Source organism: Spea bombifrons, chromosome 2, assembly GCF_027358695.1.
Source record: "Spea bombifrons isolate aSpeBom1 chromosome 2, aSpeBom1.2.pri, whole genome shotgun sequence".
Classification (NCBI taxonomy): Eukaryota; Metazoa; Chordata; class Amphibia; order Anura; family Pelobatidae; genus Spea; species Spea bombifrons.
The window spans coordinates 75824437-75848763 of record NC_071088.1 but is presented as its reverse complement, the minus strand read 5'-3'; the positions used below and the strand labels follow the sequence as shown (position 1 = coordinate 75848763).

The window sequence follows — 24327 nt, the reverse complement described above, 5'->3', positions numbered from 1 at the left end:
CCAGGAATTTATTTTAAATTGGAGGAGCGCATTATATGTCGTTTCAGGATTACACCCATAAGCTGCTGTCAGATCCTCAATGTGACAAACTGCGTTCTTCATCCGTGTCATGACATTATCTCCATCCAAATTCAAGCTCTTTGTTCATATTTAATGTATCAAGTATCATTATTAAAGATAAAAATCTGAAATATGGTGGTGATATGTATGTATACTATGAAACTCCTGTAGTATTTTGGCTTTAAGATGAGGACAGGCAGCCAGGATTATCTAAGCTGAACTGCATATTTTCATTTAGACCTTAAAGGCAAAAGTTGTGTTGCCATTAAACTATTTCTATTTTAAGATAAATGGGAAAGTCATAGTGTGCCTGAATTGTGTCAAATCCATTATTATTTGCATTGCATGTGTCAAAGGTCATTATTTCCAAAAACCCATACAACAATAAGAACACAGCTGTTATTCTAAAATAAAAAAGTGCCATTTTCTTACCAGGCTGGTTTAATACAACTGCACAGTATACTTCCGTGTATAGGAAGGCATCACTTTTAGCAAAGCGTAGTGTAGACAGATTAAAATACACACATTTTAAGCATTGACATTTTGATTGGCACAGAGCCTGTTGCGTCCCCTGTAGAGGTGTTGTCTGAATCTACATACTTAACCCTGGAATTTCCTGTTCTGTGTCTCTTGCCATGTTCTCATCTTTCAGAATACTGTCCTGGCATTGCCCCATGTCTACAGAGAGCCTCTTGCTAGCAGAGTGGCTACTGTGTTGCTAGCGCCCTCTAGTGGAATTTGGGGGAACTTATGCCAAGAAAATAAAGTAAGCGCATTTGCTTATCATGTAAACTTGCTTCTTCCAGGACGATATGACAGACTACCTGAGGGACTTCACCAACCTCCCTGAAGCAGCTCCTCTCCTGACAATATTGGACATGTCTGCCAGGGCAAAGTATGTGATGGATGTGGAAGAAATAACTCCAGAAATTGTGGACAGCTTTGTGAGCGACTTCCTAGCAGAAAAACTTAAGCCAGAGCCTATCTAAGAAGATACTGCTACGATATTCATATCATGCAAAAAAAGAAATCGTTATTTAAAACCACCATTGCTTCTTTTCCTCTTGCCACACATAATGGATTTTTTAATAGTTTCACAGTTTGGAACGCCTTGTCATGGTGCCTTTTGTGTGTGTTTTGTTTTTTTTTGTTTTTAAAGACTACAGACCTTTCCTATGGACCCACATCTCTTGCCAGAAGCTGATTTCACGATCAATCCCAGGGCAAGACTTGTACATGTACTCTTTTCAAACTGGTAGACCTGAACACCCAGACCCAACGAGCTTTCCTACTAATAAACTACCCATTTCAGGTTTTGATATTCTGCTCTGTTTGGCAGCCTCAGGAGTGAGAATGTGTTTGTTACACTTTGCAGTAAATACATTTTTCTAGGCTATGTTTTATTGAGCTTCAGCCACTGACCGTTGTATCAAAGAAAAGAAATCCCACTAGCTACATAGCATATATAAAACAAGTACACGGTGGTTTTGGCCATAGTGACTGCTATATCCAAGTGCTACTTGTGGTAATGCGTACATAAATTATTCTTTTGTTACGTATCTATGCTTTCGCACATTTAGTACAGGGTTACATGAACATCACAAACCTATGTCTTGTCGTCATATTTCCTGTAACATAGAGCATAGTCACTGTGCTGAAAAATAATGTATTTGCTATGAAGGACTATGAATGTATATTTGCAGGGTTCATTAAAAATTAGTCACCATTCAGAATTTTCATATAATTTGCATCTTGTTACATCATTTGAAAGCTCCACAGGATTGGAATGATAAATGTATTACTTAGTCCTGAATGTACGTTCAGAGAAATAACTTCCTGACTGCTATCAGATGAGCTTTAATGCTTGGGCAACAGACAGTGACTACATAACTACGGTCAGTTTCAGACTGACAACAATCAGAGTGCTCACACTACTACCACATGGCACTTGTCAGGCTCATCATTCCCAGAGCATAGGACACCTAAGCCTTGAGGGTGAACAATGTGTGTATATCTCATCAAGACACACTGCCAGTGCTGCTTGGAGTAGACTTTGGTAGCCAGAGGAGTCACCTCCAACTGCTGTGCTGATCTCCTGTCATGGCGAAACCGACCCTTTGTTTGACAGCATAGAGAGGGAAGCCACTCCATTATTTGAATGCCGAAGTGCAGTGTACCCCAGCACCTGCCTTCATGTACAGGGAGGAGAACGTTTTAAGAGCTAGAATACATTTGGCACAGGGATATATTTTTTTTATTACAGTAGATTTTAATTGATGCTGTAGAATGAACAAAGGTATTTAGAGGCCCAATGAAGAATCTGGATAAGCCTGTGATCGTATGCTATCATTTCTGATGAGAACATTTATTAAATTGGATGTTACTTTGTCCTACTCTGAAGCTTTTTAAGCAATATTAGAACTAATTCCCCAAACTGAAAATGTGCTAAACAAAATTCTAGGTTATCTTCCATAATTATCTCGCATAATATGTTTCTAAATTTAATCTACTTCTCCAAAAATGTATTTTACATTTCTTTCAGAACTTAAAATAGAAACAAGGGGGGGGGGCAAAACACTATATTTGACAATTTGTTACTGCAGGTCAGCTTTAGGTTTCAAAATATTAAGTTAGATACCTGATACTTCAGTTATCTGTTGGTTTAACAGTGAATCCATTTGGAGTGTGTGAACAAAGGAGCGGCAGATTAACCAGTGCTGATTGACACAAGTTGAGAAAGTGGCCACTGCGATACTAAAACTTAAATGAAGAGCCTGGGATCAGCGAATCAATCACAGTTTAACAAGGTCAGGTAAAAGTGTACGTGTATTCCACTCGGCCTTTTTTCATGCCACACGATCCATATTATTGCACAGGGGATGACCTGTAAACATACATATGTTATCCTAAAAACACACTGGGAGCCTTCTACTCTACACCAATGCTAACAATTCCTCCAGAGGAGAAATTAAATATCTGATAGCATAACAGAGAGCAGGTGTAGAAGCTACATATATATATATATATATATATATATATATATATATATGTGTGAAATTTACTCCATCGGCAGGCAAACATGTAGCGTCACAGCTAATTGAACCCCTTGTTTATGTTGACCCTGTGGCGGTCCCTGTGTTGGCTAAGGTTTTGGGCCAGAGGTGTATGCATATGTCCCTTCTTCATTTCTTCTATTTTTGCTTATTTGTCACATTTAAATGTTGAAGATCATCCAACTAAATTTTAATATGAGAAAGCGCCATTTTAAATTTAATCAAAACCTATATGTCCCATGTGAAAAAGTGATTGCTAATAACAGTTTGTGCCACCCTGCAACTGTCCAAGATATTACATTTTTGCAGTCTTCTTTTTTTGGTAATTTCTTTAAAGCACTATTATGTCTGTATGAAGTACACATCCAATACTCATAGTGCAGCAACATATATGTGTATGTATTAAGAAGATTGACCTAGCACAGTCTCTTTCTTATTGTGGAATCATGAGCAGTGACCTTAATTCAGGCAAGCGAGGCCTGCAGTACGTTAGATCTTAGTCTAGGTTTGTTTGTGGCCTCCTGGATGAGTCCTTAATGTGCTCTTGGAGGAATTTTGTTAGGTCAGCTACTCCTGGGAAGGTTCACCAGTTCCACGTTTTCTCCATTTTTAAATAATGGCTGTCAGAGGGGGCTGCTGGAGGCCCAGAGCCTTAGAAATGGCTTTGTAGCCCTTTCCAGCCCGATAGATGGCTTCGTTTCTCATCTGTTCTTGAATTCGTTTCAATCGCAGCATCACGTGCTGCTTTTTGAGACCTTTTAGGCTTTACTTAGCAATCATGTCTGGGTGAATCTAGTATAATCAAACCCTATTCTCAATCGCATTTTGTTAATTAGTTGATTTAGTAACTAAAGGTACTGTTCCTTTTTTTTTTTTGGCATAGTGGCAGGTAGGGTTAAGCTTTTTCCTTCTATACATAAAATCATCATTTAAAAACTGCATTGTGTTTGCTCTGCTATCCTTTTATAAAAATTAGTTTGATAACCTAAAACATTTGCGTGACAAATATGAAAAAAACAGGGGGGGGGGGCTTAGCCCAGAGATCAAGGCTCAGCCTACAGCCAGGAATAAAATAAAGTGGCGATGAGTCCTCCCTGCCCTAGTTAGGCCAGAAAAAAACTGAAAGTAACCCAGGGGAGGGTATGGTGCAGGAGTTCACCAGGGATTGCATGGGACTAATACACAATGCACATACCTTAACATCATTACCTGCAGGGCCATGTACACAGCAAAGACCAGAGAGATCACCATTTGTTTTAGTTTGATACTCATAGATTTGCTAGTACAATGAATAGATACTTTCGTGAATGTGAACATATACAAATGAGAATCCCATCAGGTTCACCAGAATACCATGCTGGTCTTAAGGAAATCCAGCAAAGACAAAATGTACTTCTTCATATACCCTACTACATACAAATAAAATAATCAAGTTATTTTCATCTCTTCTGTCAGGTTTCGGCTTGACCTGTCTTCTTCACACAAGCACAACCAAATAAAGAACAAAACTAATCCTATTCACCTCACATGAATAGTGTGCTATGTGTCCCATGTTTGTCCCAGTTAAACAGTCATTTTAATTATGTAGTAATCATGCTGTAACTTTATTTGTTGCCATTATTTTTTCTAATAAATATCCATATTACATGTATAATACCCAAATTATTATGTGTACAAAACAAACAGTGTGCAGCTAATATGACCAATACATACACACTACACAATACCGGGGGATTCAGTGACATTTCATTGCTAAATATTGCTCAGCCCAATATTCGGGTAAATTAATGTAAAGGCAGGCCAAGCAACACACGGCTATATAGTGTGACTGAATTCCCAGTTCTTAGAAAGGCAAATGATAAAAAGCAGATGCCAGGGCGACCGGCAAAACAGAACACAAGTGGAAAGGCACGTATTTACCGTATTTTTCGCTCCATAAGACGCAGTTTTTTTCCTCCCAAAGTAGGATGAAAAATCAGCCGCGTCTTATGGAGCGAAGATGCAGGCAGGGAGGGGGGGGGTCATATACTCACCAAAAGCGCACCGGGTGCCGCTCATCAGGGGGTGCCAACTTGCCGGCACCCCTCCAGAGACGGACAGTAATGTCCGCCGCTGGAGGAGCAGGCTTGCAAGAGAGCGGTATCGGAGGTCTTTAACAGACCTCCGGCTCCCTTGAGTGATTTTAAGCCGGTTCCCTTGAACCGGCTTAATATCACTCAAGGGAGCCGGAGGTCTGTTAAAGACCTCCGATACTGCTCCCTTGCGATCCGCGCGGCAACTGCTGCTGTGGGCGCGGCTTCAGTGCCGCCGGGATCTGACAACAAACCCCGGCGGCACTGAAGCCGCGCCCACAGTGCCCTCTGACCCGGAAGAAGACAGAAGAAGAGGAGCGAAGAGGAGGATTGCTGTAAGAAGAAGACTGCTGTAAGAAGAAAAGAGGTAGAAAAGAAGGTAGGAAATCATTCAGTAAGACTGAGTGACAGTGAGAGTGGATTGGTATGTGTGGAATCTGTGGATTGGTATATGTGTGGATTGGTATGTGTGGAATCTGTGGATTGGTAATGATGGTTCTTAATGCTGCTGTTGGCTATTGTTCATGTTAAGTTATTCAGTTATTGTAATAAATATTTTAGCCCATTTTTTAGCTCAAAATATTTTTTCCTTTTTTTTCTCCTCTAAAATCTAGGTGCGTCTTATCAGCAGGTGCGTCGTATAGAGCGAAAAATACGGTAATTGTTTTTCTTACACTGTATCTACTCACCTAAGAGTTCCTGAATAGTCATAAAAACAAGCAGTAAAGGAAATGAAACACACGTAATGTAAGAGAAGTCATTTTAATAAACCAAAATAAAAACTATTATAAATAACCTCATGTGTGTTGATTCCAAAGGGGCTCTTTGGTCCAAGGGGGCGCTAAAAGAAAACCACAATTGTATATTGGGGCTCTGACACCTGATTACATTTCCAAGAAAAACCTTCTTCATAGTTGTTTCTCAATGCAACAATAGTTATTTTCAGAAGAAAAAAAAAGTGGGAGAAAAGTAGCACCTACACTTTACGATTCAATTGCAATTGTCTTTTTCCTTCAAATAAGAGGATGCTTGCCGCCATTGCTGAATTTAAGCTATCTACACCTGGAACAACGGGAATGAAGAGCCGTCTGCCACTGAATTTTTCAGCCAGTAGCAGGGACTCCAAGCTCAGGCCATGTGTCTCTCCTCCAATCACTAGGGCACTAGGCTTCTGGGCCCAACGCTCATCATACCTTTGTGTTTGAATTTCTGGGATATAATGTTCTTCACCATCACTGTCCTCATCACTACTAGTACAGTCATAGTCTTCCTGAAGGTTATATATCCTCCTGGGATTACTGGAAACCCAACCATAGCCACTTTCGCTCTCCAATTTACCTTCCGGTTGATTGTAGCGCTCCGGACTGATGTTATCTGCCAAAAACACCTTGGTGTCCTCGGTAAGGTAGTTAGGCACAACATCCCATTCCAAACTGGTGATTACTGGCAAGCGGAAGTGGGCACCCATACCAGATCTCAGTACTTTCGGTTCCCAAGCATCAACACAACCTAAAAGACAAAACAAAAAACAGAGGTCATGCTGGAGTTGAAAGTGAATGAATGACATGAATGAACCCACAACACCGAGGTAAAGTGCTGTAAACACTTTGTTTTCTATGTCCTAAAAACATGTGTTAAGCTGATTTACTAATTTGGAAGTATTTAATAAAGAAGATTTTTTTTTATGGTGTGTGCCGTAACCTTTATTCTTTAATTTGGCCATGATGATGGGAGTTGGGATCCCCCTTGTTTCAGAGCACCACCAGAGCTTAATATTATGAGGCTGCAGTTCCTGAAGTACTTTGAATTGAAGGACCTGCTGTAGACGTGTCTCGGTGAGTGTTTTATTTCTTTCCGATTTGTATGTACTAAACACATCTGCAGCATATAAGCACATCTGCTTAGCTAAGGCAATATCTGGTGTAAAGGTACCTTTTGTGAGCAATACTTTGTTGCAGCCGACCCCGGCCGCACACCTTAGGATGGTCCCCAGGTTTCCAGGGTCACGGATGTTGTCGCAGATAAGGGATAGAGGCAATGAGTGCTTTAGCTGTGCAACTGGATAGTTCATTTTTGCATGATCGGGTCTTACAACAATACCTGGAAAGGTAAGTTCAAGTTAAACATAACATTTAATATAAAAAAACACCATTACAATAAAAATAAACATCTACCTAGGGACTCAACACAGCTAAAATACTGGCCCTGGTTAATATTCTCCACAGATAAGCTTGTCTCTCATATACATGAGAAAGGAACTGTCATCAAATAGGTACATCACAGTTATACCAAATAGGCAAAGTTGACGACCAAGGTTATAGGAACATGGTCTTTTCTGCTTCTGTTTTACTCACCTATTAGTCCTTGTGGACTAACGACATCAGACCACATCTTGATATCTTCAAACTTCACTTTGATAAGCTTGGCATTCTTCAACTTATCAGCCGGCAGCTCCTTTAAATGATCGACTCTGCTGAAGAAAAGCGTCTTGAGAACGGAGCCAGCCTCTAAAGCGTCCCACAGCAACCGCCTGCCTTCCAGCAGCACCTGGCCGTGACGATCCCGGAACTTCTTGGACTTTGCAAGCGAGACTACTTTGCTGTTGAAATCGACAGGAAAACGCTAATAAAGCAAATGCTGAGTGGGAGCGGGAAGATACCTTTTAAAATAAGGTGTGATGCAAAATGAATACATACTTAAATACGAGCAACTTAATACTGTTTCCACTTTCTGAACACTGAGGTTTATCTATAAAGGGATTCTGGTGCAAACATGGTCTTATCACCATAGCAACAACTGGAATGATCCCATGCAAGTCCAGCGGTTGGTATCACAACTCTCCCTTCTTAGTAACTTCATAGCAACTATTAATCCTTTAACACCACTTAAACTAATAAAACTCTATTTCATACAATAAGGAGGGGGAGGAGAGATGGAGCACTAAAATCCCAGATTAAAAGTTATATATTATTTATATTGTATACATTATAAAAATTTTTGAAATCATTTAACATTTATCTGAACCTACCTTACATTAAACTACAAAAATATTCACAAAATTCCGAGGAATTATGACTGGAAGTTTATGTTTCCTTTTTCACAACTTTTGTATCTTTTAAGTGTTTTTATTCTAGCAACTGGTGTATGTTATTTTGTCTAAGTTTGTGTGTTGGGGTGTGTGTGTGTATGTCAGTAACGAAATAAAATATGGGCTTCTATATTGTTTGGCTGACTTTGTTTCTCCCAATAAATGTAACATTTTCTGTGTGCATGTAGAGTGACTTACAGATTTCTATAACTATACAATACTCTACACGAAGAGTCTTTTTGTAATCCGGAGGGGCAGCTGAATAAATATATTTAGGTGATTTTTTATGCACCTGTAAAAAACCAGTACAAAAGCCTTTTGTGGAAAACAAATATATATAGCCAAGTGGTATGAAAAAAGCTGTATCTGTCTCTGAAAAATGATGTATAATGTATATGGGTGCATGAGAAAAAAAAAAAGAATCATATTGTAAAAACAGAAAAAAAAGTACCATAAAAAAAGCTCAAAAGGCCATTTGGCTTCCTTTTAAATTCTGAACATATTCATAGAAAACAATTTGATGGCAGATTAGAAGCATTCTGTCCATCTAGTCTGCCCATCTTTCCTGCTGTAAAGACTCAGACCTAAATTAGTCCTTGATCTCGTCTTAGATTCGGGACAGCTTTACGCCTAGCCCAAGCATGATTAGGTTCCCTTACTGTGTTAACCTCTACCACTTTCACTGGGAGGCTGTTCTACCTATCTACCAGCCTCGAAGTGAAGTAAACCCCCTGCGATAGCTCTGTCACCATGCCTCTGTGGCTATTACCTAAGACGTTTATCGTCTGCATGAGCTTTTTCAAAGTGCAGCTCCGGAGCTTCCACTGCTTGTCCCGCAGGGTCGGTGTTGTGTCTTATCGGGTCTCTGACCGGGGTATGTACAGCGGGTGTGCGACCTACTCGGGATGCTGCCGGCTCTCCTGAAACTTTAGGGACCCGTAGGACAGGCTCGTTTTCCCCGGGGCTAGTCCCAGCCTGGATCGCTCTCACGGGGGTTCTCCGCAACGTCCTGACGTGCCGCTTCGCCTGAATGCTCCCGGTAAACGTTACTTGCGTTAGACCAGCGCTCCGCAGCACACCCCGCATGAGCGCCGCCATGACAGTCACTTCGGTAACCCGACTCATGCCCTTCAACGTCAGTGGAGGGAATCAAACAGCCATATTGAGCGTGGCGGAAATTGTGCCATGTCCGCAAGCATTTCACTCATAAAACTCGGATCATTATTATTATTATTAACGGGTAACACATATGGGCGAGTGTACTCTGGTATAATATGACTGCTGGTCACTGTGCAACTTGCTTTATTCTGAAGTCTTAACAAGTGTAAGTCAATCGCCTGTAAAATGGGCATGCAGCGTCATCTCCATGGTGACCGACGTGGATGATGTCATCAGAAAGCGCCGGTTGTAAGGAAGACAGCTGCTGCAGTAAACATGGGGAGTAGGAGAGCCCTGCACTATGTCCTCAAAGTGGGAGACCGACCCCAGACCGTCAGGTTTTACAGAGACCTGCTGGGCATGAAAGTAAGGGCAGAGGCCTGGGAGGCGATGGCCCAATTTCTAGTGGTTATTTAGGGTTAGAAATCAAAGCATGCCTCTTCTTTCTGCGCTTACGAATAACCTATGGGAACTTTCTAGGCACATTCGATCTTTACCATGTCCAGTGCATAGATAGCTTTTTTTTTATTTTTTTTAAATATTGTAACGACTCAAATATTACTCGGCTTTCTGTCTCGTCTTAGATTCAGGAGCCATATACCTACCCCAAGCATGTTTTAATTTCCTCCGCTGCCGCTTCTGCTGGGAGGCTTTGGGTCTTGTCTACTACCCTCTCAAATAAATAAAACATATTTGCTTGTTAAAGAATATTAAAGTTGTTTCTTCGCATCGCTTAAAACTGTTTTAAAATTATTAGTGCAATGTTTAGATCCGCCACCCTGGTTTTATGGTTCAGTACAAGGCAGTATGATTCCAATTTAGGGCGCCCGTTTTGTGGATAAGCCATCTACAAAACGGCCACACTCAATTGTAATCATACTGTCTTGTAGTTAACCATAAAATATCCAGGCACAGCTCATGTGATAAAGTCTGTGTGGCCAGTCAGGTCAATAAATATGTTTATTAGTTTATTTAAACAAATTAATGTTTTTATTTTATATGTTTTCTTTTTTAATATAGGATTTTTTTTTTACATTTAGCCGGCAGAATCGGTGATTACCAGGAGCTGATAAATTTGGAGTCAGCCAAACAATATAGGATTCTGTTTTTTATTTTGTTACTGACATACTTACACACACACACACACACACACACACACACACCAACACACAAACATAATTACACATGCACACTGACACACTAACAAAATAACATACACATAAAAAATGGAAACATAAAATTCTGTTTATAGTTCCTCTGAATTTTGTGAATAGTGATTATTTTTGTAGTTTAGCGTAAGGTAGAGATACATGTTAAGTGATTTAAAAAAAAAACAAGCATAAACAAGCATTTCCTGGAAAAATATGAAATATCTTATTCTAGAAATGTTAAATGCCGTTAGCTTGCTTATTAAATATTTTATACTTTCCTCTGTGCCAGTTCATTTATTTGTTTTGTATTGTTAACCTAATAAAGTATTTTATATTGAGTACAGAAGTAAAACATTGAATGTTTCTGTTACAGGTCCTTAGGCATGAGGAGTTTGAAGAAGGTTGTAAAGCCACTTGCAATGGGTATGAACAAAGATATTCAATCACATTACAGTTATGTCATGTAAATGTAACCCTTTTGAAGAAGGGAGTGACTGGGTTAGAGGGTAAAGAGTATGTTGTATGTATGGCTATATGTAAGAGTGAGAGTGTATGTACAAGTGTTTTGTGAGCATGAATGTGTGTGAGCAAGTTTGTGCAAATTTGAGGATGTGTGTAAATATGTGTGCCAGTTACCAGGGAAGGGGCAAGGGGCCACTTGGCTTCACCTGCAAGCCCTCTCCTGCCCTAGGATATGTGTGGATGACTGATTATCGTTTCTTGACTGAGAGGTTGCTTTTTCTTTAGCTCGAGGGATTGCCTTGGTGCTTAAGAGTCTTCCATTGTCCCAGTCAGAGCTCTGCGCCCATCCTACACATTTATTGCTCTGTTTAACCCCACATTTCAGCTCAGACTGTCAACTGTTCAGCTCATATAAGCGTGTGGCATAATAGATACATTTCTGTGCAGAAAATTAAAAAGAAGAATCCGTGATAAAGTTTTAACAAATATGTATGCAAAACTTGTCTTTTTTTATATATACTGTATAAACGTTGCTCTAGTAAGCTCATCTATTGCCTCTTTCCTGTTGCAAAAATTTTTTTTATTATATAGGCTATATAGCTTTAGGCAATTATATTCACTATTGTGTGTTATTTTGCAGCCCTTATGATGGAAAGTGGAGTAAAACAATGATTGGTTATGGAGCTGAGGATAGCCATTTTGTTGTTGAACTGACCTACAACTATGGGGTTGGAGAGTATCGTCTAGGTGATGACTTTTTGGTAAGTATGTTGGCTACTCAGAGCTAACTTCTTTATGTTTATAGAAAAGATGTTTGTGATTTCACATTGAGGGCTTTAAGTCACGTTAACTGCATTATGCAGAGACGGTTCTTCTTGGTCGAGAACCTCATTGCTGTTTGCTCTTTATAATGTATAGTGAGTTCAGGCAGTTGAAATGCAAACACAATACAAACGCATACTTCAGTAAGTAACATATGGGTTCCCCTTTTTATTTCATCATCAGGGGATCACACTTCACTCCAATCAGGCTATAGCTAATGCAAGACAATTGAAATGGCCATTATCTGAAGTATCTGCTGGTGTATTTGAGACTGTAGCTCCAGGAGGATATAAGTTCTATTTGGAAGACAAAGACCAAGCCAAACCAGGTACAGGAAACTAGTTATTGTTATGGAATGGTTAGCAATCTGGTTATATTTTGTGTGAATAATAATACAGAGTGGTTGTTATAACTGTTATTGACGTTGACGGATCCTGGTTTTCAGTGTATAATAGGCCATCTTATATTTCTAAGATTTCTCCGTAGGCCCCTATTCTAGTTGGCAAATTGCCTTAACATCTATTGTGGGAATCTCTGATCCCAATTTTGACAATTCTCCATCCTAAGTAGACCTATGCAATGGTTTTTACCTATGAAAATTAGCAATTTTCTTTTCATTAAAAATCTACTTTTATGTATACCAAGAGGAAAGTTTTTATTTTATTTAAATAAAAATCCTATTTAAAGATGTACATGGTTATTCTTGCCCATTCTCTTATCTCCACCCTTGTTAAGCTTGTAACTGTTGATGAATGATTACAAAGGCAGCCTTTGTAATGATGGGTTGAAGCTTCTGCATTTGAAATCCATTAGATAATGCGCACACTTACCACGCTAATTGTCAAACAAAAAATAATTTAGTTATGCTAAAGGGTGTGATGTTTCCCCTTTAATATTATACGAAAAAAACCAATGATGAAAATATACGCAGATATGTCTGTTTTTCTTTAGCTGAGGTGCTTGTGTCAGACCCTACAAAGCAAAAATCTTTTCAAATGCGCTTCTTGGTTTTTGGGGTTTTTTTTTTGCAGATCCTGTGCAAAAAGTGACCCTTGCTGTATCAAACCTTCAGAAATCTATAGCCTATTGGTCTGGCTTGTTGGGGATGACTGTTTTTAACAAGGATGAGTCAAAAAAGAATGTTCTCTTGGGGTATGCAGATAACCAGGTAATTTCTTCTTTTAAATATTATTCCTAGAGTCACTAATACTGGTTTTTAGTCATCAAAACGTTATATAAATGTGTTATACATTATACTTATTTAGTTTGAGTATAGACATATATAAACAATAATATATTAACTGTCCCCCCCCACACACAAAAGTCATATTTATTAGTTTAGTTGCAAATAGTTTTTATGAAAACACTGGTTTCTCAGGCATGGTTTAATGGGAAAAAACGAATTGCTATCATTAAATATATTGCACTTTATTTCTATAACAAACTGTAAAGCGGTAGAAATTTTTTCCCACACAGAACACCCATGATGGTGTAGGATTAATGTCTTTTTTTCCACTGCAGTGCAAGCTGGAGCTTCAGGATATTGGTAGAACTGTGGACCATGGAACAGCTTTTGGGAGAATCGCATTTGCTTGCCCTAAGGATGAGGTTTGAATTAATTAGTGGAGGATTATATTGAGCACCTTCATCCTTGTAAGAAATTACCTATTCGCAGCAAAAGCAGAACTTCACTTGAAAATGAAAACATGTATTTTTAACTCCTTCCAGACTATCTAAAATAGTTACAAGAAAATCAGATTGCTGCCTAAAGGACATGCTACCAGCTAATTGGGGGGGAATCTGACTTCTGCTAAAATGCAGGGGATCAGACATTGTGCCATGCCAGGTGTGCCCCCCAAACTTCCCTAGCACTGTCTGATGGAGAGAGACAGCTCAGTGGGGTTCATTCAGTTAAAACTATGATAAGGGTCATAACTGGCTTGTTTTGCCTACAACTTTCCACCAAGTGATTCATGTGTATAATGTTTTACTGCTATTTACACCAGAATTTCATATGGTAGTTTCCAGCAGTAGCAAAAAAAACTGCTGTGATGTAACAAATCCATAAAAATTATGGTATATTAGGTTAGATGCATAGAAAAAACAAAACATTTCAATTCACCAGAACACAAATTATATATTTTAAGGTGCGTCATTCCAAGCGTGGAAAGATATGTTTTATCTGTCATGCCTATAATTGGAAGCTAGTTGTTGAATACATTGTTAATTCGTTATAAACTTCATGTTGATGAGGTAGTGATAACAAGGTCTTTTCTTCTAAATTGTAATGGGTTCTAATGTGTAATGGGTTCCTTGGAAGGCCGTCATTGTTGTGCTGCTGAATTATGTTAAGAGGTGTGGCTGATTTCTTTCCTCTCTCATTGTTTGCTAAGCTCCCAGGCATTGAGGCTCAGATGAAAAAAGAGAACCAGAAGATATTAACTCCGCTCGTGAGCCTGGACACACCTGGAAAAGCTACAGTCCAAGTTGTGATTCTGGCTGATCCTGTAAGGACTGCATTATTTCATAAGCAACTATACTTTCTGTACATGAGCAGAAGTTCTGGGATAGAGTTGGCAACATGGAGCAGGAATGGTCCATTGGGGTCCATGTGACTTGTCCACGTTTATCGTGTACCAAAGGTTACATTTCAAACTATACATTATTTAGTTAAGTGAAGTAAAGTGTCGGGGTAAGACAATGTTTTTGGTGACTATGACCACATTGAAGCATTTTGAAGTAAACTTTAAACACGTTTCTCTATTAGAAAAGTTTAATATAAGAGTAACAGGGAGGTTTGGCACAATAAAGGAACCCCCTCCTGATTTATGCCGTGGTTGGAGGAAATGTTAGTGAAGATGTTTTCAGGTTACCAGTCCAAGCTGGCAGATGACAGCTGGAATTAGATATCTGGCAATATTAATCCTTCTGTCAACTCTGCGTTTTAAACAAACAATGGGCAAGGCTGTTATAACTGACTTTTACAGCCAGTAAAGCAAAGCGTAAAACATTGGACTACAAAGCAAATTGGAATTTTTCACTAATCTTTAGAAACTGAATTATATTATACTCTATTTTTAATTTTTAGGATGGACATGAAATTTGTTTTGTTGGGGATGAAGCATTTCGAGAGCTCTCCCAGACTGATCCCAACGCAGACAAACTTCTAAACGATGTAAGCGCACACACACACATTAATAATATCATTATTCATACTGAAGAACCGGTCTCTCACAAACGGTCATCAACGGTTAATGTTATACTTTATATTTTTAGGGGCATTTCTGGATGCCTCAAATGTAGTTCTGAACAGTCGTATGGGCCACCTTTTATTAGCTTCCCGCAGAACTTTATTATATGAGCTGGAAACAATACACGTGTTCTGTTTGTACTAGATGTTGACATTGTAGAGGCTCTTGGAAGACACCCATGTGTGCAGTTTCACTGTCATCACTTCCTTTTAGTTAAACTTTGTTTGCAAATGGAAACGGATGGCTTTTGCTTTTCGTATTTGCAATTATCCCCTTTATGACTGGTGTAATTGATGAACCCTTTTTGAAACTTGCAGGAATTCGCTTTTTTCTCTCAGTTGAAAACCATATAGCGGCTTTGAATTTGTAGAAGCCAGTTATGTTTGAATATTAACAGACCATTCATTTTAGTGTATGCAAGCATCAGTGATATTTGTCATAATGTGCTATACGGTTCCATGTTGGATGTAAAAAGGGAAAAATGTTACTAAAAAGGGATATATTACTATTAGGAGATGTCTAGTAATTTATTTCTGTTCATTCTCCAGGCAATGGCATCTGACAAGAGTGAAGAGTGGTTTGCAAAGCGCAAAATGCAGAAGCCTTCAGCCTAGGTGTAAATGACACCGCTGTGTACAATATTTGGAAGCCTTCCTGGCCAGTGCTTTAAAGAAATAAAATGTTATCGGCATGCTTTATAATCTGTATAAAAATGTAACTGATACATTCCGCTGCCTTCATGCTGCTTTGTTGGACTACTGGCTGGAAATAATGGGAATTGTAGTAAGACCTTGTGGAAATCCAGTCATCTCGCCCTGATTAACAATTTACAATGTCCTTGTTTGGCAGTTACTAAGCCCATTATGCTTGACCTCCCAACAGCCCGTGATGGGAGTTCTAGTCCAATAAAAGGTTTCTTTGTGCTGCCTTCGTGTGCCGCACTATTACACATATTCCTTAACTACATACTATCGGTGTTTCCATTTCCCAATTATTAGAAAGAACTGGTTTACGTCCCAGGAAGTCTTGGAGTCTTCAGATGGCCAATGAGCGAAGTGGTTTGTGACTAGTGTATAGAGAGAGATATGCAAGAAGAGAATGGTGTAGGCTTGGAGGGCTGGGATTTGGCAGGTTTAACTTGGTTATGCCAATTAAAAAGTAACATTGGGAAACTAAAGGGACACAACAGTGCTACCAATAAAGTGTGTATATTAACACCTTTTTCATTTCCTGATTATAACATGCATGCACGCTGGCAAACAGTAGATGCATTTGTTAAATCCTGGATCAGAACAAAGAAAAACCTCACACAATTCTTGAATAACTCTTTTACATGGCAGTACTTTAAAGCCATCCATGTTATGTAATAGAGTTTCCAGCCACAAAGAATAAGACCTATTTAACACTTTCCTTAAACTTCTATAGCGATGCAAAATAGTACTGATAAAAAAAAAACCTCTGGCTAGATATTGCCAGCTGCCCTATGTGGTCATCTCAGAACTACCATTTTGGAGACCACCTTATATAGAAATGCAATACCTTTTTCGTCTTAACTACTAAACAGACAAATTTAAATCTGTAGATCTTGGGTATACATTCCTTGTAAAACTAAATTATATCATCAGATCCCAGGGCCAGATGTACATTATATTATCAGAGCAGTACATTAGTAAGTCCAGTTATGTGTGGAAGAAGATTTAATTCATTGTGTATTTCAGGGCTCGACAAATCCCAGGCGCCAGGTCGCCATGGCGACAGAGAATTTTGTCCTGGCGCCTAGGTTTTGTCAGCCAAATTATGGATGTAAGAGGCTGTCACCACACGGGGGTGCTGCTGTCTGCCCAGGAGTCTGGGCAGACAGCACAGCCACTCCGAGCCCGTCCCCATACCTGAGATCACTCCCAAGGAGTGAGCCTGTAGGCTGAAAACGAGGTTGCTGCAAAACCAGCAATCCCGTTTTCAGCTGCCACAGGCAACTTCAGGGAAGGGGGTTGTGTGTTGATTGGGTCCCCACACAAGTGTGGTAACCTGACACAACACCCCCCAGCTGCCTGATCGCTCCATGAGAGCGACAGTGCAGCGTTAACCCCTTCAATGCCGCGATCGCGGCATTTAGGGGTTAATTCCCGTTTTGTACGGGGCTCTGCTGCCGGTGGTCTGCCTGGTTCCAGGCAGACCAGCAACAGCAAAAACGAGCCCCCACAAGCCCTGTGATGACTCCTGTAGGCATGGAAGCCTACAGCAGTCATCAGAGACTCCCCCTGCAATGGCTGGTCTATAGACCAGCAATTTGAGTCCCAGCTGCCAGAGGCAGCTTCAGGGACAGGGGAGAGGGTTCTTTGGTCTCCCAGTGAGTCTGGAGACCAGCCCCAACACCCCCCTGCTGCCTGATCGCTCCCTGAGAGTGACAGTGCAGCGTTAACCCCTTCAATGCCACAATTGTGTATGACACATTCGTGGCATTGCAGGGGTTAACATTTGTCCCCACAACTTTTTTACCTGGCGCCTAGATTCACAACAAATTTGTCAAGCCCTGGTGTATTTGACCCTCAGTGCTGGATAAAAAAACAACCCAGACACATATACTGGCACCTAAATTGGTATTGTCAATAGCTAGACGGAGGTACCCTCGTAGAGACCAATATACAATGGGAGAAAAAACTTTAGCCAGATCTAAAAATCCAGGAGAAATATGCCACCTGGCTCGTGGGATTTGTTGCACCCTCTTATAAAATATTATGGTGTGTGATATTGTTTGCTACACCAAGTTTGTTTCCCTGGTGGTGCCTGATGATTCAGCGTGTTGGGGATTTCATCTGACGATTGTTCCCTTTTAGTAATTTCTTTTAATTTCTGGAATGGTGGAGCAGGTACCCTACCTCGGGTGCAGTTTCTTCCAATAAGCCTGAACTCTTTTTCATGTTAACACACTTTCTAATTGAGGACACCGTTAATACACTGATTGAATACAAAATGCATACGCTTCAATAAATGCATGCAATGATGAGAGAAACGGTTTAGGTGACTTGTACTCTACAGCCAAGTCACTGCAAGGTAAATGCCTATATACTTAGGGTGCAAAATGATTTGATCAATCAGGATGACCCATCATACTGCATATAACTTCTGCAGCACAAGCATTTTCCATAACACTATTACAGAAGGGGAAAAGTGAATGAACTATCATTTAAATTGAAAATGTATTAAACTGACAATAACAGGTGTTAATACCAATAAACTCATGCAACACACCCAGCAAGCATTCTGCACTCATGCAAACAAGGGACATCAGGGGAGGAAAAAGCATAGGGGGATTGGATTTTTCCCTCCTAAAACAGGGACACTTGGAATAGGGTACTCCATGCAGCCTGGTGGTGAAGAGACAAAGATGATGATCTAGCTATACGCAAATTAACATACATACATATGTATATAATATATAACCAAAGCGATAATCTGAAGCCAAACAATTTATAGAAATCAATAAAATAAAAAAAAGGCATACGGGAGATAAACACGACATGCTCAGCCTGACAACAGGGAACGAACGGTCAGTAGCAAAGCCAAAGCGTGCATCACCTCGCGCATGCTAATGACGTCACGCATCTGGAGAGGGGGAAAGGTGTTTAGTGCGACCCGCCGCTTCCTGTAGCCTGTGTGCGGGATTTCACCTGCTTTCTAACGAAAGAGGTACAGGCGCGAGAGCCGTGTGACTGTGGCAGTTAGAGTGTCAGTAACGGTAACGGTGTAGCCTTCGCATACGGACACTTTGCGGGAGTAGCTGTCACGTGGTTTGTGAAGCAGACTGACATTACAATTATTATTGTTAAATAGCAAGAAAAAAATAAGGACTGACTTGACTCTATTGATAACGCGAGTTGGGGATTTAAGAAAAACAAGTGGGTATTAAATAATTAAAACTTTAAATATATATTTTTAGGTAATTGATGAATCAGTAGCAAGAATAAGGAACATGGATTTCGGTAAGTGCTCATTGTTTTATTTATATATACATATATTATATTCAGTTTTTTGCAAGGTTCGGCCGACCAGTCGTTAATTTTATGTTTGCTTGGCCTGTGATTATTAGTAGGGTGGCAGATTTATAATAGTCTAGCATCTAGTAGGATGTGTTAGGAACGTAACTGTAACACCTTTAAAATGTAACCCAGACTGGTTAATCTTTGACTCCAAATGTTCTTTTTTTTTCTTTTAATATACATTATTATTGCCTAATTCAGTACTCTAAATCCTTATTCATGGTCAGACTGTGAGAAGGGGTTAACTTTAGCTAAAGGCTATTTGGAGCAAGAAATCGGGAAGCAGGCGCAAATGATTGTGTCCGTTAAACCAGTTATTAAGCATCTTTAAGTAGGACGAGTGTTTGGATACTCTGCTTTTTCACAACCGAAGTTGGAGAGAATGTAACTAAATATCTACGACACCAGTAATGAGCAAATTAGTTAAAACAGTTCCTTGAGACCTGAAAGTAGTTTCACTAACCCCCCAGTCTTACTCTTTGAAAAGTCCGAGGGGTAAATCCATTTGTGCACTTGGCCTCCTACCCTGCAAAAAGGTTTTAGTGCCTGATCATATGATTAAAAAATGTTATCTTTTTATATAGAAAAAGAGCAACACCAAGTAGAAACAGGCAGAGGTCTGCTGTACCTGTTAGTGGACCAACCTTTATGGAGTAAGATGAAAAGTCACTTTAAGTGACAGTAAGCTTTGTTTAGACTAATACAAGGATTTGCATAATCATGCTCAAGAGTATATGTGGAGAAAAAAAAGACATTTACGTACCTGTCAATGGTCCCTTCCTTGTGCCACCTTCTCCAACCTTGTCCACAGTCTTCTCTGAATAAACCAGTCTCCAACAGTACAAATGGTGGCTGTTTTCCACACAAATGGATCCTTACTGTAAAGTAAAGATCTGACTGTGCTTTCTGGATACAGCCAGCTCCTGTGTGACTGGGGACTGGCTTCTCCAGAGAGAAGAGCAAGCAGGTGGAAGTGAGTTCACCAGGTAAGCCGTACGTTTACATCAATGTCTTAAGACAGGTTTCTTCAGACTTGACGTTGGGACGCCCTACTGGGTTGTCCCATGGTTTTACTGTGCCCTCATTGTTTCTCAGATAATGAAATTGAAACAAAGATCAGAATCTCCTGGTTGATTACTATCTGTGAAATGTGTTTTATGAGCTACTTGGACAGGCTTGCCCCATGGGTCATAAGTTACCCACCTGTAAGCACACAATCAAGGTTAAGGGTCTTAAGGATCTGAAAAGGTTTAGTGCCACTTTCTCTGAGGTTTGTTCCCATCTGATTAAGGGAATACTGAGCTCTGAGACGCTTATGCGACTCTTCATCTTACTCTATAAATACTGGTCTGCTAAAAGGCATCACAGAATTTTTTAGACCACTTTATAGAAACATATTTTGTTATATTAACCTATGGGCTGACTGAGACATGATTTATAATAGTAACCAAAATGCCTCAGTATATCAATGGAAGGAGTTTATTCAACAAAGGGGGGCTGTTAACTACTAGTTTGTACACCATGCTGGTTATTCGATACAAATCAATATATTACTGGTTATAGTACCTGGTAGTATAATAACATTGCAAGGTAAATGGGAAAAAAACTGCTGTAATATTTAAATTATTTTAAGTCAATCTGTGAACAGCGGTATGGTTTTGCAGGTCAGCGAATGTCAGAAAATAATTCCCTGTAGGTAACTATTCATATTGCTTTCATGCAGGAAGCTGGAATATATGTGAACAAACTGTGGTACTCCAAGGATCCTTTCTACTAGCAGAAAAACTCATCCTTCCCAAAACATTGCAGGAGGCAAGTAAATCAGACTGGCCTGTTATTGAAAAGCCAATTACAACAGCTATAAAGGAAATCAGCCAGTCAAACTGTCATGAATGGAGAAAAAGAGCCATTGCTATACTTTGGGCCAAAATTCTATCTTGCAGGTCCATGAATTCTTACGCCGACATTGAAAGGAAATGGAAAGAGGATGTTTTCTTTCCGGTGGAAAACCTAATCCCAAAAATAAATCACACAGTTCTCTTTGAACTGCTCAAATCACTAAAATCCACAAATCTATACGCAGAGCTTCTGTTGGCGCTTCCTACGTGCTATTGGGCAGAAGAAGTAGCATTGATTGTTAACCATGTTTCTGATGAAACCTCATTTGAAGATGTCTCTTTCTTTTTGAACGTCTGGTGGGAGGTGATGAAAACAAGCAATAATCACCAGGATGAGACCACTCTGGTATTTTCTTCCATTGCCTCTAAGTTTTTGTCGGAGACCACTGATGAACCTTGCCAGAGATCAAAGCGATTTAAACCGGATCCTGAGCAGGCCCTGACACCTGCCGATAATACCCTTGCAATATTTTTAGAGGGTCTTCATAAAATAAGGCAATACATTAATAATGACAAGCTTAAGTGCCGCACTATTGCAAACCTGGCGGAAACATTGTGTGTCTCTGCTTTTCCAGAAAATGAGCTTGAAGCCATTCCTATAGTCCTTTATTTGGAAAAACTTGGTGCCATTGTTTATTTTCTTAGCACAGAAGCCAAAAATCACAGCCTTTCAGAAATGATCAGTGAAGGAGAAAGGACTCTTCGGCATAGGGGCACAGCTGCAAGGTTTACATTATCACTTGACGCTCAGAAGTTTGGCTTAAATCTTATCAAAGATCTATTGCTTCAGTGGGGGGAAGAGTTGGCAAAGCATATGACTGACACTGAGGAGGTTAGCTATGAAGCTTATAGGATGGCAGACAGCCTTGCATCCTTACACAAAATCCTGATTGCATCAGGAGATAAAGAAATGTTTCTTGAAGAAGAAAAAGGTGATGCTTTGGAATTGGCACGGTGTATCAGTAGCCTTCAAGAGAAAACTCCAAATATTTTCTTAAGGTGTAAATTGAATGACAGTGATGCAGTGGCTTCAATTGCCATGAAGATCATTGATGAAAAAATGGACCGCCACAAAGAAGTCTGCGCTGTTTTTGCATCTGATGTTACCTGGGCCTTTTCCAGCAGTTGGGTTGGTTGTCTAAAAAGGAACCATGCGCTTTTTCAAGAACCAGACCTGATTTTCACATTACTAGAAACAGTGGTAAAGGTTGTATCTACCCAGGGTGGCTTCAATATGGTGGTAATCCGGAAAGTTTCCGGTGTTATTTTAGACTTGTTTTCTGAACTCTCTTTAATAGAAAAGGATAGAGTCCTGTTTAGGGTTTTGTCTTCATGGGGTAAGGAAGGACTCTCTCACAGTCTGGACGCATTTACCGATTGCTTTCAGGAGGAGCTTAACACAACTTTCAATCAAATCTCCCAAAGTGTTACAGATTACAGTGCAATTAAGGCTGTTTCTAGAGTGGCCAGACTAGCCCTGCTGCATCCAGAAGCTGTTGTAAACAAAGCATGCCACTTTGCTGTGGTAAACCATGGTGCTCATGTCTTTTTAGGGAAGATACTGACCTCTCTTCCTGCCTTACATTTTAGGGGTTTTGAGAATTCTGAAAGCTCCCTAGTATCCCAGTGTTTAATGAATACTTGCTGGGGCAAACTTTCCTCTGCTAAGGAAGAGAGCCAGTTTTTATCTTTATTGACCTTTCTAATGGACCCTTCTGAAACCTCCGACACGGCCACATCCAGACTCCTCAACCCAGAAGAAGTTGTTAAGACATTTGTTCTTCCGTATATTTTAGATGAGGGTGTTTATGTTGAGTTGTGCTTACAAATACTTCGTAAGGCTCTGCATATACATCTCCCTTCAGAAACTGGTGGTAAACACTGGATGCTCTTGTGCTCTCCTTTTCCACTCCTCTTGTCTCTGTGTAAGCTTCTCAATAGCTATACAAAGTATTGGCAACAATCCGATAAACCATTTTGCCTTACACTAGGCTCCAAAGAACTAATCATTGAAATCATTAAGTTAATATGTGATGCAATCATTCCAGAAGCTGAATATATTCCAGACGTGTGGAACAAGTCTCTGTTTTGGTTGCAAAGAAAAATGGAGCATTTAGATTGGGTTGTCTGTCTCAGGCTAAATCCGATCTTTGGAGGGCACTTTAAGAAAGAAGTCCCTGCTTCGTTATTTGACGTCTGTAAGCTTCCAGAAGATGAGTGGCGTGCACTTGACCTTCCAGAATATGGTCCTGGTACGGGGCTTTTGGCATGGTTAGAGTGTTGCTGCATCTCCGATATGAAAGACCAAATGCTTTCCTTGCTTTCAGTCAACACAAAAGACCCAGAGGAAGTGAATCTATTTAGCAAAGGGTTTCTAGTGGCAATGATCCAAGTCCTTCCATCGTGCAGTTCAGAAGAATGCAAGCTTCTAACCCAGGTGGTGGTTAGTCTTTTAGAAAGACAATTACTCCATGTACCATACACTCTGGAATATGTACAGTATATGCCTCTTCTGAATTTGCGCCCCTTTGCGTACAACCTACAATTCTCTATTCTCTTACTCAGAGTTTTCCAGCTTCTCTGCAGTTCTAGTTGTTCAGAATGGCTTTCACACGAAGGACAAAAGCACCTAGCAAGACTGTACTGTTGTTGTATGTCTGATATTCTGGAAGCTGTCAAGAAACAATTACCAGGCACTAACCTTCAGGTACAGCCCGAGGGAGCAGAAGCAGACTATGTTCAGGAGGTGTTGTTCATCTATACTCAGGTATTCTGCCACGTGCTCCATATAATGGCAATGATGCCAGACAACACATGTGAACCGCTTTACTTTTTGTCACTGGAGATCCTGTCTCTGTATGAAGCTCTGAGAGTAGCAGACACATCCACAAACAGCCTCCTCAGAAGAGCCAACGAGAGACACTTCTTAAAGTCCATTACTCAGAATGTGAGTAATGACCAACATCGTGCTACGCTGATGCAGAAAATTGGAAAACTCTAGCATTGGGTATCAATGTTCTCAGAACCTTGTAGAGTTTTGCCATAATATTGTAAAGGTTAGTGTAAGCTGAGCACCATCCTAAAAATAAAAAGTAACCAAAAGTAGCTATCTCCTCTTAACGAAGAAGCCAATTATTTGCAAAATGAAAAATGTGTTTTGCTTGAAGTTTTTTCCCCCCCAGTAAATGTAGCATCAAGCTAATATGCAATAATATCTGTTATTAGGAACTTGTTGTCTTTATAGTCTAAACCTGGCAGCTAGTCACCCAATC

The 24327-nt window shown here is 40.0% G+C and overlaps 4 protein-coding genes across 4 annotated transcripts in view; 3 read left to right on the top strand and 1 right to left on the bottom strand.

Annotated features, from left to right (window-relative positions):
- NXN (nucleoredoxin) overlaps positions 1-1804 on the top strand; it is a 52629-nt gene extending 50825 nt beyond the window's left edge. The window contains exon 8 of the mRNA XM_053454854.1: positions 867-1804. Coding sequence (XP_053310829.1) covers positions 867-1049 — 183 coding nt within the window. The 3' untranslated portion in view covers positions 1050-1804. The remainder of the gene's footprint in view (positions 1-866) is intronic.
- A 4124-nt stretch (positions 1805-5928) lies between these two features.
- MRM3 (mitochondrial rRNA methyltransferase 3) lies at positions 5929-9371 on the bottom strand. Its single transcript, XM_053457331.1, has 4 exons — positions 9043-9371; positions 7540-7784; positions 7118-7285; positions 5929-6694 (listed from the first exon to the last, which is right to left on the bottom strand). The coding sequence occupies exons 1-4, from the start codon at positions 9369-9371 to the stop codon at positions 6162-6164; spliced, it is 1275 nt and encodes a 424-aa protein (XP_053313306.1). The 3' UTR covers positions 5929-6161.
- Positions 9372-9671: 300 nt separating this feature from the next.
- On the top strand, positions 9672-15841 carry GLOD4 (glyoxalase domain containing 4). Its single transcript, XM_053457330.1, has 9 exons — positions 9672-9797; positions 10956-11005; positions 11685-11805; positions 12050-12194; positions 12898-13034; positions 13388-13474; positions 14260-14373; positions 14955-15041; positions 15666-15841. The coding sequence occupies exons 1-9, from the start codon at positions 9708-9710 to the stop codon at positions 15729-15731; spliced, it is 897 nt and encodes a 298-aa protein (XP_053313305.1). The 5' UTR covers positions 9672-9707; the 3' UTR covers positions 15732-15841.
- A 3146-nt stretch (positions 15842-18987) lies between these two features.
- Positions 18988-24264, top strand: GEMIN4 (gem nuclear organelle associated protein 4). Its single transcript, XM_053457329.1, has 2 exons — positions 18988-19100; positions 20881-24264. Exons 1-2 carry the CDS (start codon positions 19091-19093, stop codon positions 24054-24056), a joined length of 3186 nt encoding a protein of 1061 aa, XP_053313304.1. The 5' UTR covers positions 18988-19090; the 3' UTR covers positions 24057-24264.
- Positions 24265-24327: the final 63 nt, after the last annotated feature.

Bases quoted from the DNA above. Each gene is read 5' to 3' on its own strand.
- MRM3 (XM_053457331.1), bottom strand. From the start codon at position 9,371: ATGGCGGCGCTCATGCGGGGTGTGCTGCGGAGCGCTGGTCTAACGCAA. The intron at 7,785-9,042 runs GTAATAGCCACA...CGATTTCAACAG, and splicing joins GCAGACGATAAACGTCTTAG to CAAAGTAGTCTCGCTTGCAA. The intron at 6,695-7,117 runs GTACCTTTACAC...TTTGTCTTTTAG, and splicing joins CAAAGTATTGCTCACAAAAG to GTTGTGTTGATGCTTGGGAA.
- GLOD4 (XM_053457330.1), top strand. From the start codon at position 9,708: ATGGGGAGTAGGAGAGCCCTGCACTATGTCCTCAAAGTGGGAGACCGA. The intron at 11,806-12,049 runs GTAAGTATGTTG...TTTCATCATCAG, and splicing joins GTCTAGGTGATGACTTTTTG to GGGATCACACTTCACTCCAA. The intron at 12,195-12,897 runs GTACAGGAAACT...TTTTTTTTGCAG, and splicing joins CAAAGACCAAGCCAAACCAG to ATCCTGTGCAAAAAGTGACC.